Source organism: Chlamydotis macqueenii, chromosome 1, assembly GCF_036417535.1.
Source record: "Chlamydotis macqueenii isolate bChlMac1 chromosome 1, bChlMac1.mat, whole genome shotgun sequence".
NCBI lineage: Eukaryota > Metazoa > Chordata > Aves > Otidiformes > Otididae > Chlamydotis > Chlamydotis macqueenii.
Window position 1 is genome coordinate 125,309,005 of NC_141556.1, and position 17,072 is coordinate 125,326,076.

General features: G+C 34.3%; 1 protein-coding gene across 1 annotated transcript in view; it reads left to right on the forward strand.

The window, feature by feature from the left end:
• The window catches only part of CFAP47 (cilia and flagella associated protein 47), a 315,224-nt gene that overhangs the window by 212,661 nt on the left and 85,491 nt on the right, over positions 1-17,072 (forward strand). Inside the window, exon 51 of the mRNA XM_086766611.1 lies at positions 2,878-2,975. Within this exon, the coding sequence (XP_086622737.1) occupies positions 2,878-2,975 (98 nt within the window). The remainder of the gene's footprint in view (positions 1-2,877; positions 2,976-17,072) is intronic.

Genomic DNA, 17,072 nt, shown 5'->3' on the forward strand with positions numbered 1-17,072 from the left:
GCTCTACACATTAGCAAATAAAGTTCTACTAGCAGACCTATTTTCAGCCATGCAAGTTCTTCAGGTTTGAATGAGATATATCAAGATACAACTAAAGGAAAAGTCAAGACCAGTTCTTGTGAATTTCATCTGCTTACATTCTTTTTTTTTTTTCAGGGAGCTAATGCTTTAGTAGACTTTTATAGCTTTGGAAGGGACTTCTGAGTATTCTTGAGGGTAAGAACTGTGTTCTGTCTTGTGTATTGCCTTGGCAAGAGAAGAAATTAACAGTAAAATTAGGCTCTTACTTGAGAATGAAGACTCTTGACATAAATTGGCTGTGGGCCAGCCCACTCAAACGCATTTTATGGATACAGACTTGAGGTGGTCTCCATAAAAAATACTTGTTTTTCCAAAATGGAGGAAAATTTAATCTAAACATTCACATCATAAAAGGTACAAAAAGAAATTAAGAGTTCCTTACAAAAAAAAAAAAAGGTTTTAATAGCTGAAAATTCTTGAAGGCAAAACTAAAAAGAAAGCAACTTGACCTGAAAGCTTTGCTTTTGAGACATGTCAGGAATTAGAGTATTTGTAAGCAATTTGTGTGAACAGAATCTATAATTTATATGTAAAAGCAAGAAGAGAAAAGGCAAGTAGATTGTAATTTCTCCATTACTGTAATTATGAAGTACAGAAAAGTGATTCAGGAAAGTTAAGATTACAGATGAAGACTCTGTGATCAGAGACAACAAAGGAGGCTGTAAGTCTATGTGGAAAAATATCTTGGTAGCAGTACAGATGTATTAATTGCTGGAAGGCATAACATTGTAATGACAAGTAACAAAACAGTTCCACAAAAGTTGTGGTTGTGCATTAGGGAAAAAGTGAAAGTACTCCTAGCACATGGGAGATACACTTCCAGTTGATCAGTTGGTTAGAGATAGAATATGACACTTAAGATATCTGTCCTAGGGAGAAAAAGTGGTAAAGGACTTTTCATATCAACAGCAAGCTTTTTCACTTCATTCTTTATCTCTCTTCATGGTGAGAACTAGCCATTTCTTCCTGTTCTTTGGTTTCTATATTTTAATCCCGTCTTCTAATGTTCCATCTTCTGCAGCTTAGTTTTCTTAGAAGCATTTGGAAAGGGATGTTAGAAACAGATTTTTGGAAAACCAAGGTACTATGTGAACCAGATCTCCTTCATTCATGCAGCTGCTGACTTTGTCAAAGAATTCAAATAGCCTCTTTTTATTTTTGCATTGTAGGTTCTCTCCTTTATTGTGATTCTTAATAATTTTATTTGGAATATATAAAAAAACTCACATCTGTAATTTCTCAGTTTATCACAGAGGCCTGTCTCAAAATTGTCAGCACATTCTCTGCCTTTTAATTTCTTTGTACCTGAAATTGACTTAAGCAACAGGTCACACGCTGGTTTGCACCACTGCAACTTCGTACGTGAGTTCCTTTTGAATTGTTGGGCAGAGACTCTTTTGTCCAGCTGATTTACTGCTTTACACTTTATCAGTCTGCTCCAAAACCTTTCCTGCTGAAACCTTAATGTGGGAGAGTCCCTCTGACCATTCCCCTCAAAACAAGCTCTAGGGTGAATGTAGGAAGCTCCTGAATTCCGCTATCACAAATGCTACTGCAAAGAATTAATTTAGATTTTCTGTTGCAGCCTTATCTCACTTGTGGATTCCTTTTCCACCCTGATCATCTATCAGTCTTTCTCAATTTGGCAGGCTACCAGCTTCAGATGTGTTTGAAAAGTTTTTACTACTGCTTTTTTAAGTCTTTAGCAAGTTGTCACTCAAGTGGTTTTTTTGTTTTTTTTTTTGTATATAGGTGTTTTTGGAGGTTTGGGGACAAGGGGGGGAGCCTTGTTACTTTTCTGTTTAAAAAAACAATTCATGCTCTTTTCTATTTTCCTTAGTTGTATGGAACATTCATTCATGAATTTGTTGCTTTACTTTAATAAATCCCTTTGTCCTCCTGTTTAATTGTGTATCCTGTGTAAATGGAACTTTATTCACATTATTCTTTGTTGCTTGCTACCTGAATTTTATAGACTTCTTTGAGGTTATTTTTGTCTCATACAATATGATAAACAGGAATACTACAAGTAGTTCTTTTTAATGCATTTTTAAAAGGTGCTGAGCAACCATTTATACTTGCAAAAAAATTACCGCATGAAATATTTGTGTTGTGGAGATCAGACCTTATGATGAGAGACTTTGGGCTCAATCTCTTTTGCCTATTTGAAAAAAGACTGAAGAGCTAATTTTATTAACATTCATGACTATGTTGTAAATACAGGAAGATGCTACATACTTAATGTTACATTTCTTAGATCTGTCAGAGAAAGTAATTACAAAAACTTTTGGCCAGACATTGAAGCAAATCTAATGGAAACCGGAAATTAAACTCATATTGAATTGTCTTCCAGTGCCAGTAATTAGCCACCAGAACAAACCGCTAGTGGATATCTTCAAATTAAGACTCAAAGTCTATCTGGAAGATACGCTTGAGCAAAACACAGGTTACTTGACTCAAGTCACACAACAGCAATTTGATGTAACTGAACAGAGTTTAAGTTCTGTGATATATGATATGAACAACATGATCGTCTAGGAAATTAATATGTCAAAGTGCCATTTCCATTCAATTTCTATATATATTGATTTTGTTACTATTTTGAATCAATACAAGAAGGGATTAGATAATGCAGTTGTTTGACAGCAATTAAATCAGTTCATTATTTGCTTTGTCTCAATATGAGCAATGACTGGCATTTCTGCTAAAAGTCAAAATCTCTCACTGATTTGAATGCTGCTAGGGTTGATCACCTCATGAGATGATTTGTAAGGCATTTTCTTCTTTTAAATATAGGAGGAAGTTCTTCAAATTGCAAAGTGTGGTTCTCCTTAAAGGTTAACAGCATACCTGCAGCACCGGAAAGAGAGATAGATGTGAAATGCAGGGCTCTGGTAAGATTACTCTAAATGTTTAATTTTGTTCTACTGCATTAGAAGAAAAATGTGATTTTTATTGTTGGTCTGGGTGCTATCATAGAGGATTAATCAATTTTATTAAGTGACCACGCACAATCACTTTTTGAATAATGACACTCAATACTTACTAAGACCTCATTTAAGCTCAATGATATGAACTAAAATGAATGCTGGAAAAAAAGTGTCTTCTTTATCCTATTTGAATAATTACATTTTTACTCTACTGACATCTGCTTCTAATTTTGGGTCTCAGATAAGGTTGAATTTTATAAAAACTTCAAGCGATTTATGTGCAGTCCACAATATAATAAGTCTCTTTCAGTACCCTCCCTCCTTATGCATGTGAAATTATTGTCATTTAGATTTCATTAATCGTTGGAATATATTTAATGATATTTGTATTACTAAATAAATACATACTTTCACTCTCAAAAATGAATTAAATTAGGTTAGTAATTTTAGAAGAACAGTTACATCATATTAAATAAGTTTTATGCTTTAAATCACTTAAGTATGTAAAGATAAAATAACTATTTATTATGTTTGCTTAATTGATACTGTTTCTATTCTCCAAAGATTTGTAATTATATTTATCTTTGAATTATACTTTGTAAGGTTTTTATTTTCAGAGCTAATATTTTTCTTATCTTCTGTAAATGGATATTTCTTTATCATCTAGTCATCCTGCTTTCTGCATGAATTGTAAGCAGCTAAGAAATACTGACTTTAATAACAGACAGTGGTAATGGGTTCTATGAATATTAATGTCTGGTACAGTAATTTGCTGCAGAAACACTTTTGCAAATAAAAATATATGATACAAGTAGCAGGGGACTACCTCTTCCAGTAGCAGATGCTGGGATGGAAGAAGAGTCTCCTCAGTTGATTTTACACATCAGCGTGTATTTATGTGGGGGGAAAAATCCAAACCAGTAAGCATTTCTCAAAATATTTAAAATATCGTTGTTCATATATCACTTCTGGATTGTTTTCTTTCCTTGAAGTGTACTATCCTGATTGTGAACTTCTGTAGGGCTGAGAAACAGGATATTTTCAAAATCTTGGTATTGGGTGAGCATGGCGGTAGGGAGGTGTCTGATGCTAGTAAGAAACACAAAGCTAGTGATTTGAGACCTTGAGAAGAAAAGTGTAGGCTTTTGTCCTACAGAATCATGCACTGTCTTTTATAATTTTCTAATCTGAAAATACTGCTAAAATGGTAGAAGGAAAAGCTAAATGTAAAGTATATTATTGACTCCTTTTGTATAATAAATTCTCAAGGTGCATTTTTACTCTGCCTATTAATTTTTAATCTAATTTAGTATGAAAACTTGCTAAAAACACTTACAGTAAAGTCCAACATACTTTTACAATGTATGGGGCACTGCAATTCTTGACCTGAATGGGTATAATTCCTTTACAGGAAGATGAAGGAGGTAAAGAAGTAGGAATACCGCAAATCTCTATGGAAAATGTCATAAAAAGCATTTTTATTGATGAATTTTGAAGATGACACAAAGATTTTTGACTACATGTGATTACTATTATGGACTTGCTATTACTGAGTTGACTGGTTACAGGCCAGGCAGTTCATTTAGGAGTGGGAGAGCTCTCTGTCTCTAATGTAACTGACTGGGATTATCCTAGCTAATGTCTCACTGTGGCTGTCAGTGTGACTCCAGTAAAAAGAACTAATACAGTTGTTGACTGCTAAAGAGTGACCAAATACGAGCAGAAAGCAATTAATACTGCTGATACTGCTATTAGAATGTTGTTCACAGATCTGGTTCTCAGAGGTTAAGAGTTGTATTGAAATACTGGAAGAAAATCAAAGAAATCTACTAAAAGCATGAGAGACTGGAAAAGCAGACCTTGTCATATGAATGCTAAATATCTCCATCAATTTAGTTTGCCAAAGAAAAAATAGAGAAGGAATGTGATCTTTCACTAAAGAATATTGAAAAGATAGTGATGGTCTCTCAGTTTTGCTGATCTCATGCATTAAGTGTTAGCAGACAAAAATTTAAATCTGAGAAATATTTAATCTTGCATGGAATGTCCTAGTAATGAGAACAATAAACACTGGAAGATCTTACTGGTAAAAAAAAAAAACAGTAGGTAGAATCTTGTAAAGCTAAGAACTTGAAATTGCTTCAAAAGCTGATGAATTTTTTAAAATCATAGACACTTGGTGTATCTGCTACATCAGTAAGATTGAATTAATGCGTTGATCTCTTTTTGACCTTGGAATCTGTCTTCTTGCTTCCTGGCCCTTGGAAAGAAAAAGATTAGCAGCATTTAATTTAAAATACTAATAACACTGCTTTTGGACAGTGGTTACAGCTGTATCTCATAGCCAAATGCAATATAAATTTATCCTCAGCATGTCAAAAGTACTTTTCCTGTCTCACACAGCTGGTGAGATTTCTGAAATGTCAGAAATTGGCTACAACAGAGGTAAGGTTGGCAGACAGAGTTTTGAAATGAGCAAGATGTATATTAATGTCTTGCTTTTCTTAATGGTAGAAATGTGGCTGCAGTGACTACCAGCCTACAGACAGCGAGGGCATCCCCAGGGAGGTGAGGGCTGGAGGGCATCTCAGAAACAGTGGACAGTATGGGGTCATCCTGACATATGTCACCTGGGCACTGTGAGTGCTATAGACATTAACAGGACTTTGATGCAAATACTTACTTGCAGATTCCAGTTTGGTGTTTGAGCTTTGGAAATGCTTTAGGCAAACTCAGCCTTTTATACTTCATAGGTTAGCGTCTGTTTGACATGTAATGCCTTTGACAGGATGATAGTTGATACCATATGAAAATGGGTGGCAAGATGTATGTGTCAGGGTTCAAACTGTTTGTAACTCTGTAGTGGGAACTACATTATGTCAATAGACAAGTATAATGCGGAGAGCTTCTTACATATACAACCAGTGTTAAAGTAAATCCAACTTAGAATTTAAATTATTCAGTGCCAGTGTCTCATATATGTTTTTTTTTCATAATTTATTTAACTAAAAGTAAAAAGCATATAACTAAGAATATTTTGTAATTATGTAACTTGGCAGTTGAAGACAGTGACACACTGTTTTCATATCTGCAGTACATTAATTTTTCATAAATCCTAAGACAAATTGCAATCTGAATATTGTTATACTTGGCTGAAACTTGGATCATGTTATTAGAAACTGAGTAACCTGAAGTTATGAACCATATCCTAAGACCAAATTTTAGAATATGCTATCATAACAATTGGTAGCATAAAAAATAACATTCTGTAAAAGAACCATGGCAACTTGGTTTGTGGAAGAAAAACAATTTTGGGAACATGGTAATTATTAATCACTCTGACTAAAAGCAGTTTGGCAAATAATTCAAACCAGAACATATTTGTATAGCCTGTTAAACAAAGAAAAAGGAGTTATCAAAAGGAGGATAAATTGTTAGAATTATTAGAATGGGAGTGAAAAATTTTGATAAATATATAGTAGGTGCTAACTCCCTCCTCTCTTTCCTATAGGTGCCTTAATCTGTTCTGTGATACAATAGCAAAGAGCTGATGTAGATCACAAAATGACACCTGAGCTGTCACTAGCTGCTATTGAACAAAAATGTAAGGTTAAATCTAAACTGAGTAATTAGAGGGATGTACTAGATGAGTGGTGACATATATGAAAAATAACTGTCAAGTGAAGAAAGAGAGTAGCTTTGTGTAATTAAACTACTATGTCACTTAGTCCATAACTGCTATTGCTAGCCATATGGCTTATGAATCAAAACAAGAGGCTTTTTTGCTCAACCATTAAACACAAGTCCAGAAAAAGTTATTTTTAAAAACTTTGTTCACTGATGGCATCTGGAGTACAGATTGTATAGTTTAGTGAATTAGATATTAAAGTCACGTCACTGAAAGGAAAACTTTGAACTTTGTTCCTTGCACATACCTCTGTAATGATCGTCTTCCTGAACTGTGGATTTTATGCTAGATTTTCAGCTCAAAACAGAGCATGGCTGTATATACACTCTGTAAAGTTGGGTTTTTTTTTTTTATTTATTTTTTTTAAATAACAATGAGAGAAACTTGAAAGGCAACAGTGAGAATTTCTCCAAAAAATGTAGTTATCTTACGTATAAATTTTCAAACTATGTTTGGAGGCTCTTACAAGTGATGATTCATGAATTTTTCTGCAGAAGTATAACCTTTAAACCTGTCCTGCCATTTCCTTTGAGTTGCCGAGGAAATTGGTGGCACTGCCACTGGTTTTCCCCTCAATGAGAATTCACTACTTCCCCTGTGTAATACAAAGAAAAAGGAAGAAGGGATCTTTATTATTCATTCCATTCCTATGAAGTTTGTCCATCTATATAACAGGAAGACATATCTTTACTTAAGACTAATTTGGCAGGAATACTACTGCTCTCACAAAATGTAGGACTAGCCCTGCTTCTCCGGAATAGTATTGCTGTGTTTCTATGATCAGAATACTATTTAAGAATGCTGGAGTAAAAATACTGTTCTATAGTTGTGCATCTCTAGAACATGGATTGAAGATGCTAGGTGTTCTTTTCTGCTGAATTTCTATAGATAGTATGCACAGCTTCTGAAACAGAACATGATAATTAAATGGCATCATTACAATGATGAGCAACAAGTTTATCCACACATACAAACATTCTCAAATGGCATCTGAGTCAGGAACTACAAGTATATAAAACTAATTGATTACAGATTTGATTTGAAAACAGATGCTGTGTTGAAGTGTGTAAAATGCCATTATCTCAGGAATTACTTGCTGTAAGTTATACAATTTTAGTTGACATTTTTACTTTAGGCTAAAACCCTATGTATTTTAGAAAGTTTGGCCTATTGGAAAAGGAATCCAGATCTTTCCTGTTCTATTTGAAACAGAGTAAGGAGTGACTGTATAATTGTGACAATATAAACATGTCTCTGGCATTTGCTTAATTGTCATCCTCACGAGGAAGGAGGGACCAGTGTCTGTTATTCTCTGAAGTCTGTTCTTCAGCCTTTTTTAAATGAATTTGCTGCTTGATTTCAATTCCTGGTATAAAGGTATATGAAAATCATTGCAACTGAAATCTTAGAAGACTAAAGAGAAGCTGAAGTGTCGGTGAGCATAAAGACTACATTAGTTTAATCTCCGAAACTATTTACATAAAAGTAACCTAAAGGTGTTACAATTGATTCCCTGCAGCAGATATTTCTATTGAACAAATTTCAGCTAAAGTTATTTGAGAGAAATATGTATTAAGAACTAGCACTATTCATTTCACATAGAAAGAGGTAGTGAATGTGTACTCAGCAATTATTAATTTAGAAATTTCTCTGGGATTTAGAAAGGATACTTTACAAAGAATTTTAACAGTTCAAAGGAATAATCTGAGAAAGCAGGAAGCTTTCAAAAGCCAAATTACAATTTGTTTGTGAATATTCATTATTCATTAATTAAATAACACTTCCAGTTATTACAAGTTGTTTGTACATTTGTAGGTATTTTTAGATCTAAATGCAGAGAAAACAACCATATTTTTTAAGTTTTAACAATTGATAGTTATTAAGTATCTTCAGCAATTAGCAACACTGTAACAATTTACAATTAAAAAATTTTTTTTGGTTACTGTATTTTACTTCCGTGTTTACTGCGGATTTCCCAATGGAGAATAGTAGCACGGAGGCTGAATTTAGGCTGACAAATTCAGGTTCACTATTTCAGATTGTTTAGAAAAACAGACTGTAACAGTTACTTTGCCTTGCAAATATTCTAATGGATTTATTCAGGTTATATGTAGAGGTCATGAAGTAAGCTGATTCTTGAGGGTTTTTTTATGTAAAATGTCTAAAAAATTGTCAGTTATTGCTTTGAGCACACTTACTCTTAGGAATTGTCTGTTCCATAGAGAAAAGTCTAAGTGTGTATTGCTGGTTCACTGAGTCAAGAGGCTTTATAATCCATTCATATATTTGAAAAATAGTATTGGCTGTCTTGAGAGGAAATATCTAATAGGCGAGCTCCAAGCAGGATCTGTACAGTAGGAGATAAGCCAGAGGGGAAGGTCTGTTTTGAACAGTGAATTATTAGTTTCTGCTTTAATAAAACCAAATGCCTGGAAGGGCTTGAGTTTGATTTCCACATAAGTGCAGAAACAATAGTTTTGACTATTCTCTGCCAAATCTTTCTCTTTCTCTCTCTCTCTCTCAAGTCCCTGAGAGCCACATGAGTACCCAAAAGTTGGTAAATGTAGCTCTGAAACATATGCTGCTCGCCTCCACTTCCTCAAGAGTTGTTCTTGCTGACGTGAAACTTGTGCCACTGTTGCCATTTGTAATGGCTCCCAGATCTGTGCCACTAATGCACTGCTGCTGCACTCTTCTGTGATTTCAGTTTAAAATCACATCAGACAGTGATTTTAAAAGATTACTGTCACAGTCTTCACACTTAGGGAGATATTTACATGCACATCTAAGAATAGTCAGGGTGTTCCCATTACTGATTCCAGCTCTTTGCAACCTTCAAACCTCCTCGTTTTTGACAGTCTCTAGAAAAATCAATGCAACAATCTGTTCTATGTGATCCATACACAGCAGATGGTGACTGTAGGATGAATAAAACAATTAAGAAACTCTTCATTGATATTTACCGAAGTTTTAATATTGAAATCTCAGAAGGATTCCTTTTACTCTGTGAAAGATAGAGGATGAAATAATGGCTCGTGTCCAGATATATGGACATGCCAAAAAAAGTATATTTCAGGTGAATGTGATAGCAGTCCTTTCACTCACAAGATGATCTGCCAGGTACCCAAAACTGAGCACACGTGAATATGAACAGATTAGTCTTTAGAGGGCTTTAAATTCTTACTAGGAAATCCATGGTTCACTGATAAACACTTTCTTCCACGTCCTTCCCATACCCCTCCATGCAGAGGGAGAGATGGATTTCTGGGTGAGAGCAGAACTACTTGAACTGCACAGAGAGATCCAGACAGGTGTAAGAGTGGCCCTTGGTTCACACCGCTCTAATTTTAACTCTTTCAGAGGTTCTAGTAACAGATATGTCACATACAGATGACATAATGCAGCGTTTGTTGTTGTGTGTGAGACAGTAATCTGTGAGCAAACTTCAAGGACTTAAAAGTTAACTTTGCTTGGGGTAAGAACTAACAATGAGGATGTTTTATTTTTAAAGTTTGTCTGATCTTTTGACTCATAGTAAGGCATAGAATTTGATAACTCGTATAGTAACTGTTTCTTCAGATTTATATATATTTCTGTTTTCAGAAAAGCTATGAACATTTCAGAAATTATCTTTTCATTATAATACTGATACTCTCTGGCTCCTGAGACTGCAGAGATATGCCAAAAATAAAAGTTGAATTTTTGAAAAAAAGTGTCTAGGATTTGGGATAGGGAGGTTTTTATCCAAGACGTTTTACCTGTCAATATGAACTTACTTGTAGTTTTCTGTTCTTGGAAAATTCAGGTAAAAAAGTTATTCTCTGTAAAAACTCTGACAATTTCAAATTTCTTCTAGAGCTATCTCTACCTCTATATGTTTTGTGCCAGTGATAATTATGGTATCAGTCCTTTAAGTTGCCAAGAAACATGCTTCCTTAAAAATCTCTTTTTAGACCTATAAGAGAGTTACAGTAGTAGCAAGATTGAGGACAGTAAAATTAATTAGTATTTTACCTCTGCAGATTGAGTAACTTGATGATAGTTGGTGTAGCAGAGACGTAAATTATCTCATTAGTATGGTCATAAAAATTCAATAAAATGAAATATTATCAGTTGGTTACTAGTTTTAAAAAGTAAAGAAGTACTTTTAGTTAGTTCATACCAGCATGACCTGGGAGTAGAGGAACACAGTAGAATATTTGCTTCCACATGTGTAACAGGAGTCATTAAAGTTGATGGAAGTATTGTAATAATTAGTCATCACTGCTATTCTATCATAGTAGCATTAGGTTCTGATAGATGGTTTTAAGTTTATTTTTACCAAGTATTTCTTAAAGTTTTGGAAGCACTGGAATATGGGCAGTGCTGGTCACTGCCTTTTCCTGATCAGTTCTGAGTGAGTTGATACCTCAGCATTTCCTTGACATAGTCTTTATCATGCTTGTAGTTTTATGCCCAAGAGAGCTTTCTAACCTCACCACATCAAAATTTCAATCCAGGACAGTATGCCCATGGTGCAAATATCAGTTTCAATGTCTAATAAGGTAATTTAAATGCTATTACAATAAATTCCTCAAAGTAATTCTGAAGTCGCTGACTTCATTATGAATATGCAGAAATCATCAGCACTCACGAAGCCTTCCAAAGTCTGTTCTAATCTATTGAAATTATTAATTTACAGCACTATTACATCATATAGCACTTGAAAACATATCAATGAGAACAGCAGAAAATAATTGCAGCCAACTGTTTGTTGTAGCATTATATGGATTGATACAATTAGCTCAGGAGCTAACCTTTATAGCTCTGTATGCCTTAAAAGTCCAGGGATAATAGTGCACTTCTTTGCTAAACAATAAAGTCACGAAGATTTGCTCGAATACTTAACTTGACTGACATTCACAAGATCTCTGTGGGTAATATTTAGTCTAGATCTGAGAGAAATGATTGAAAAAGACAGGTTTTGCTAATTGTCTACCTGATAGATAGAAGCTGTTTGGAAACTGAAAGCATCCTAGATTTTACATCTCCTTGACTTCTCTGAAAGAAAAGACTGGTTACAAATGGTGATTGTTACAGTTCTGAGGCAGATTTTGGGCAAGTATCTCTGTGTCATGACATGCTTTTCTATGAGACATAACTGACTCTCTGAAAATGCAGTAGTAACAGATAGCTCACTTGACTTCATTATCTAAGAGCAGTACATTTCTAACTTACAAATGTTGCACTTTCTAGTGTTTTTATTGTATGATACTGACCTTAAATATTTTGTTCTGGCATTGTGAATATGACAGTCTGTGAAGGAGGCAGGAGATTTTGAAAAAAACAGAAATGTCTGTTTTTGAGAGATGCAGCCTGGATTTACTGAAGTGTCAGTCATCCAAAATAGACCTATGGAACAAGGACTGTAAATACATCTATTGATTTGATTCAAACTCTTTTCCATAATTGGCATCTCATATATCACATGTATCTGTACAGCAAAGTGACCTGTAAGGATGATGAATAGGAGCTATATTGAAAACTGTCAGTTGCTGAATCATACTTTCAAAAACTGTTGTTGACAAAGTAGATGTAAGTGATTTTCTTATAAAATCCTGTGAAGATTAATTTGGTCCTTTGTTACATTAATGTGGTGGCAGGTATCTCCTTCCAGATTGGCTGTGGTAATGGAAAGGATTAACCTAATGTTATATTTTTTCAGTAGTGCTCTCTAACCTGATTCAGCTTTGATAAGCTAGGTTACTGTACATGGTGGCTTAGGCAACTGAGTGGATTACTGAAAGTGCCGACCTTCAGTACAGAGGTTGGCAAAAATTAGTTGTAATTAATAATATTTTCTTTTCACATTGCTGGATCTGAAGAGGAAATCTGCCTGTGCTCTCGGGAGGATGGAGCTTCCGTATACATTGACTCAAAGTTGGCCTTGGTTTCAAATGCAAAGGAATATTCATTAAGATGTAAGCCTAGGTATTATTATTCCTCACTTATGGGAATTGGGGATATTAATTTGACTTTAAGTCAGTCTGTATCCCCTAGTCAGTTATGTATTTTATAATTACCTTAATATAGCGTTTATCTTGTAATTCAACTGATCTTTGCTACAGCTTCTGTCTATCTATACCAAACCAGAAACATTATACAGATGGACAAAACTAGGGTGCATGGAAGTCCAAATATGTGGATATTATTTAGTTCATTAGCTTTTCCTATATGTGTTACAAATTATTGTAGTATCATTTTGGTGTGGGTTTCTCAATATGCATGGTTTCTTTTGGTCGAGCTGAGGACATCATAGATAGCTTTAATCACAGAATATAATGCTTTTGTAGTCCCCTCCCTTCCTTCAATTTCAGAAAGACTTTTTTAGCAATTATCTATTGCAAAACATTGGTTTCCCAGTTTGTTTGCTTGGTACAAGGTCCAGTTCCTATTAAGAGGTTAAAAGTGTAGTATATTTTAGTTGGAGAGCTTAGAATTGTTGTAATAACTTATGAAACAATCAATCATCTCTGTATTATGTTTTAGGGCATTATTACTTAGGCGCTAATGAAGATTTCAGCTAATTCACTGTGATTTTAATAGGTAAATGTATATGTAACTTTAGACCTGAAACTCTTTGTACTGTTAGCCTCTGATATTAAATGTCCTGTGCACATTTTTTTTTTCTTCTAGTTAGTTTTTTGTACTGTAGTAGTGATAAGAATGGGTTCCTTACTAAGCAAGTTTTACAAATATGTAATTTGCTTACGGTGTTTAGTCATAGATTTTGAGGAGTTCAATTTGCTGTTCTAATAAAGACTAAACTGTTGATGAACAATTGGTGCATTTTTGCAAGCTGATATTTTGTAAGAAAAAATATGCAAAGTAAAATAGGAAAATACAGTGTCAAGATAATAGCAATACCATGATTCTCTGTTGTCATAACCCTACATGAAAAGGAGACAGTTACCTTTGCAATAATGTCACATGACAGAAAGGAAGGACAATGCTGGAAGGACTCACTCCCTCAAGACAGGAGGATAGGATTTCCATGTGTCTGAATGATCAATGCAAGAAAGGCTCAGCTGAGTGCACACATGTGGGTCTGGATTCGAAGTGAGTGTGGAGAGGAGAAGTGGTGAGGTGAGGTACATTTTGGAGGAATGTTGCATCAAGAGGTTCAAGAGCCAGCTCTGATTTCTAAAACTATGTTCAGCATGGCCCTGAAACTCTGTCATCAACTCTGCTGATCGACTCGCTTGAGACTCTTTTGTTCCAAGAAACAGAAATGAATAATAATGAGGATACAACAGGAGACTCTGGCTTAACTCCTACTGCTGATATATATAGACACACTGATTGTGATATTGAAAGCTCTAATCATTTTGAGCCTACAGAAGATAGAAGGCCAAGATATTTTTTTTTTCAAGAATATTGCCACCATTGCAAGTTCAGTCTTTGAATAAGCAACATTCCTGCTTGTCATCAGGTGCAGCACAGAGAAAGAAGGAGGCACTTGTTACTTGTCAGTCTGGAAGAACAATGACTTGGACAAGGACCTATGAAGAGAAGAATTTCTGCTGCATTATCTCTCCAGGCCTATCAAAATAACTTTCCTACCACTTATCTGACTTGAAAAATTCCTTTTATAGTAATAGCCTTTCAAACTCATGAGCAAGTACAAATGCCTTCTCCTCCAGGTCCATGGACTGAAAAAGCTGCAAACAAATGCAGAGTGAATGTCATCTCCTTAGTGAAACTAGATTTTAATTGAAAAATATTGTTCTAAAGAATTAAGAAGTGTAGTTAGTCTCGTAGAAACTTTTGGCAGATAGTCCTTTTATTGACACCTGATGATGGTTAGAATAGGATGATTACTGAAGATTGAACAGAGAGAAGTGTTATACACAGTAATTTTAGAATGTTTCCATCTTCCTATAAGGTACCTTGTGGAAGTTAGAGGATAATTAGTTGATAGTTCAGTGCAGTGTATAAATTAATAAAATATAAAATTACGTATTATGGACTTAAATCCTCTAAGCCCGGTTGCTAAAAGAAGGACATAAAGAATGAGATTATGAGAAAATTTTTGATATAAAAAGTTAGGAAAATATTTCAGCAAACAGGTCTAATATCACAAAAGATCAGTTGATGATGATCAGCATCTTCTGAAGCAAAATCTTGATAACAGAGTATTACACCTATACATAGGCTCAGGCTATTAGTGTAGGATAAAGCATAAGCAATCCATTGTTTTTTCAGTTTCCACAGAAAATAAATATTATCTCATATTTACATTTCATTTTATGTTACCTTATGTTAGATCATTTTAAATGAACTGCACTGGACAAGAAGCGGATCACAGCAAGTTCTAAAGGAATTAAAACATGACATATTGCTCCATAATGGCTCTATCTTGGGCACCGTCAATCTTGATACAAGAAGCAGTTTGAGAAATGAGATTAATTCTCTTCTTTTTCCAACTTTTACATTTTCCTCTTTGTGAAAATGTTTATAAAAAACACAACAGTGAAATGTGCATCTAAATTAATGACTATAAATGTGTTTGGAAGTTGCCTATGATGTTACTCCTTTGTATTCTTTCTTATAAAAAGGTATTTTAAGGAAAAATAATACTTTTAGCAATTGCATGGGCATTTTGTTGTTTATCCTAGTATTATGTCTCCATAACAATCCATTAAGGCCTAGGAATGTACTATATATGTACATTCTGTTGATAAATCTATATCTGCTCTTATTACTATCCATGAAATAGCGTATCTTTGGAACATTTATAGAAATTCAAGGAAAATTTCCTGGGAAATTCCAGGGAAATATATAATCCTAGACTTTCATTTTATACTGGCAAGAGAACATTGTTTTACATTAAGCTAATGTAGGTAATAGAAAATCTCCTTTCTGTACCATGTTAAAAATATTTCTTTGATAGTTGCTGCTTTTTTTCCTAAATAAGCAGTCCAATATTTCCTTTTTACTGTAAGAGTATTTCTCCAACACAACATGTGGATGTTTTACTATAAAATTGTTATGAAGCTTTTAGCAAGAAAATGGTAGGTACAATTATAAATTTGTTTACACTGGTAAAAATTATTAATCTGAACATTAAAATATTTTATGGCAAATTTAAATCCCATCTTACTGATGCAAGGCACTTGAATGATTTAAATTTTTGGTGTACTCTTGCCATCTGTCGCACATTACATGTGTTTTATGTGTGTTCTAGTGTCATTTTGTAGAAATATAAATATATAGAAATTTACTAAATCATAGGCAGGCTCAAAGCAGAATGAGGCAGCTGTGTAGGGGGCTGTAAAGTATTTTGTTATCAGTTTTTACTGTATTATTAATTTTAATAGATATTTTATCTTTTTTTCTTTCATATTGCAATTTAAGTTATTTACTTTTTACAAAAATATATACAGCAAAATTTTGCTGTGAGAACCCGATCACCATGTATTTAAAAAAACCCCTGCATTTTGAAAGAAACTGCTTGGTTAGAGCAAAGGAAAGAGACCAAAATAGGGATCAAGATAAATACAGATATAGAGAAATAAATACAAATATTTGGTTTTGGATTTTGCATATCTTATGTGAATGAACATATATGAATAGAACGTATATGTTTTAAACTGCAGATACACATCCTGCATTAATATATTCCTTCCTGTCTCTTTATAGTGTTTAATTTCATGAAGTATATTGATATTTACACACATAGGGTACATAAGATGGATTTACACTATTTTAACCTTAAGTGAAGAAGGGGGTTGCTGGAACATTGCTGAAATATAGCAGTGTTTCAAGGGCTGCTCAGGAATGTGACGTAGGAGCTGTGCAGAGGGAGCCGCCTTTGCCCAATTCCTGCTCACATCTAATCAGGCCATAATTTGGCTCCCTTTTATTTTAGTAACAGGAATTTAATATGAATCTTTAATAGTAGCCAGATTTTCCAGATGGTCAAGAAAAGATGGTCGTTGCCTAAAGTGTTCATAGACCTTAAACAGAAAGATATGGAAACCACTAGTAAGGGAAATAGCAAAAAGGAATGAGAGAGAGAATGTTTACTGTGGTGGTGGTGTTTTAGTGTCAAGTATTATGATGTAACTCAAAAATTAACAGGAACAGATCCTGCAGAATTCAGCCTGAATAATTTGCTAGCTTGCAAAATGGATATTTTCAACTGCGTGTGCTTAGCTGTTGGGAGATGGCTTGGAGGGTTTGTCTGGTTGGGACTATAGCAGATCTGCCTGCAAGGCATATTTTGGCAAGCTTCCACCGTGTCTTGGAAGGTAGAGTAGCTTGTTAGAATGCAGACTGGCCAAGAAGACTTGAACTCTTCCTTATTTATGGAATTAAGGAGTTTACAATTT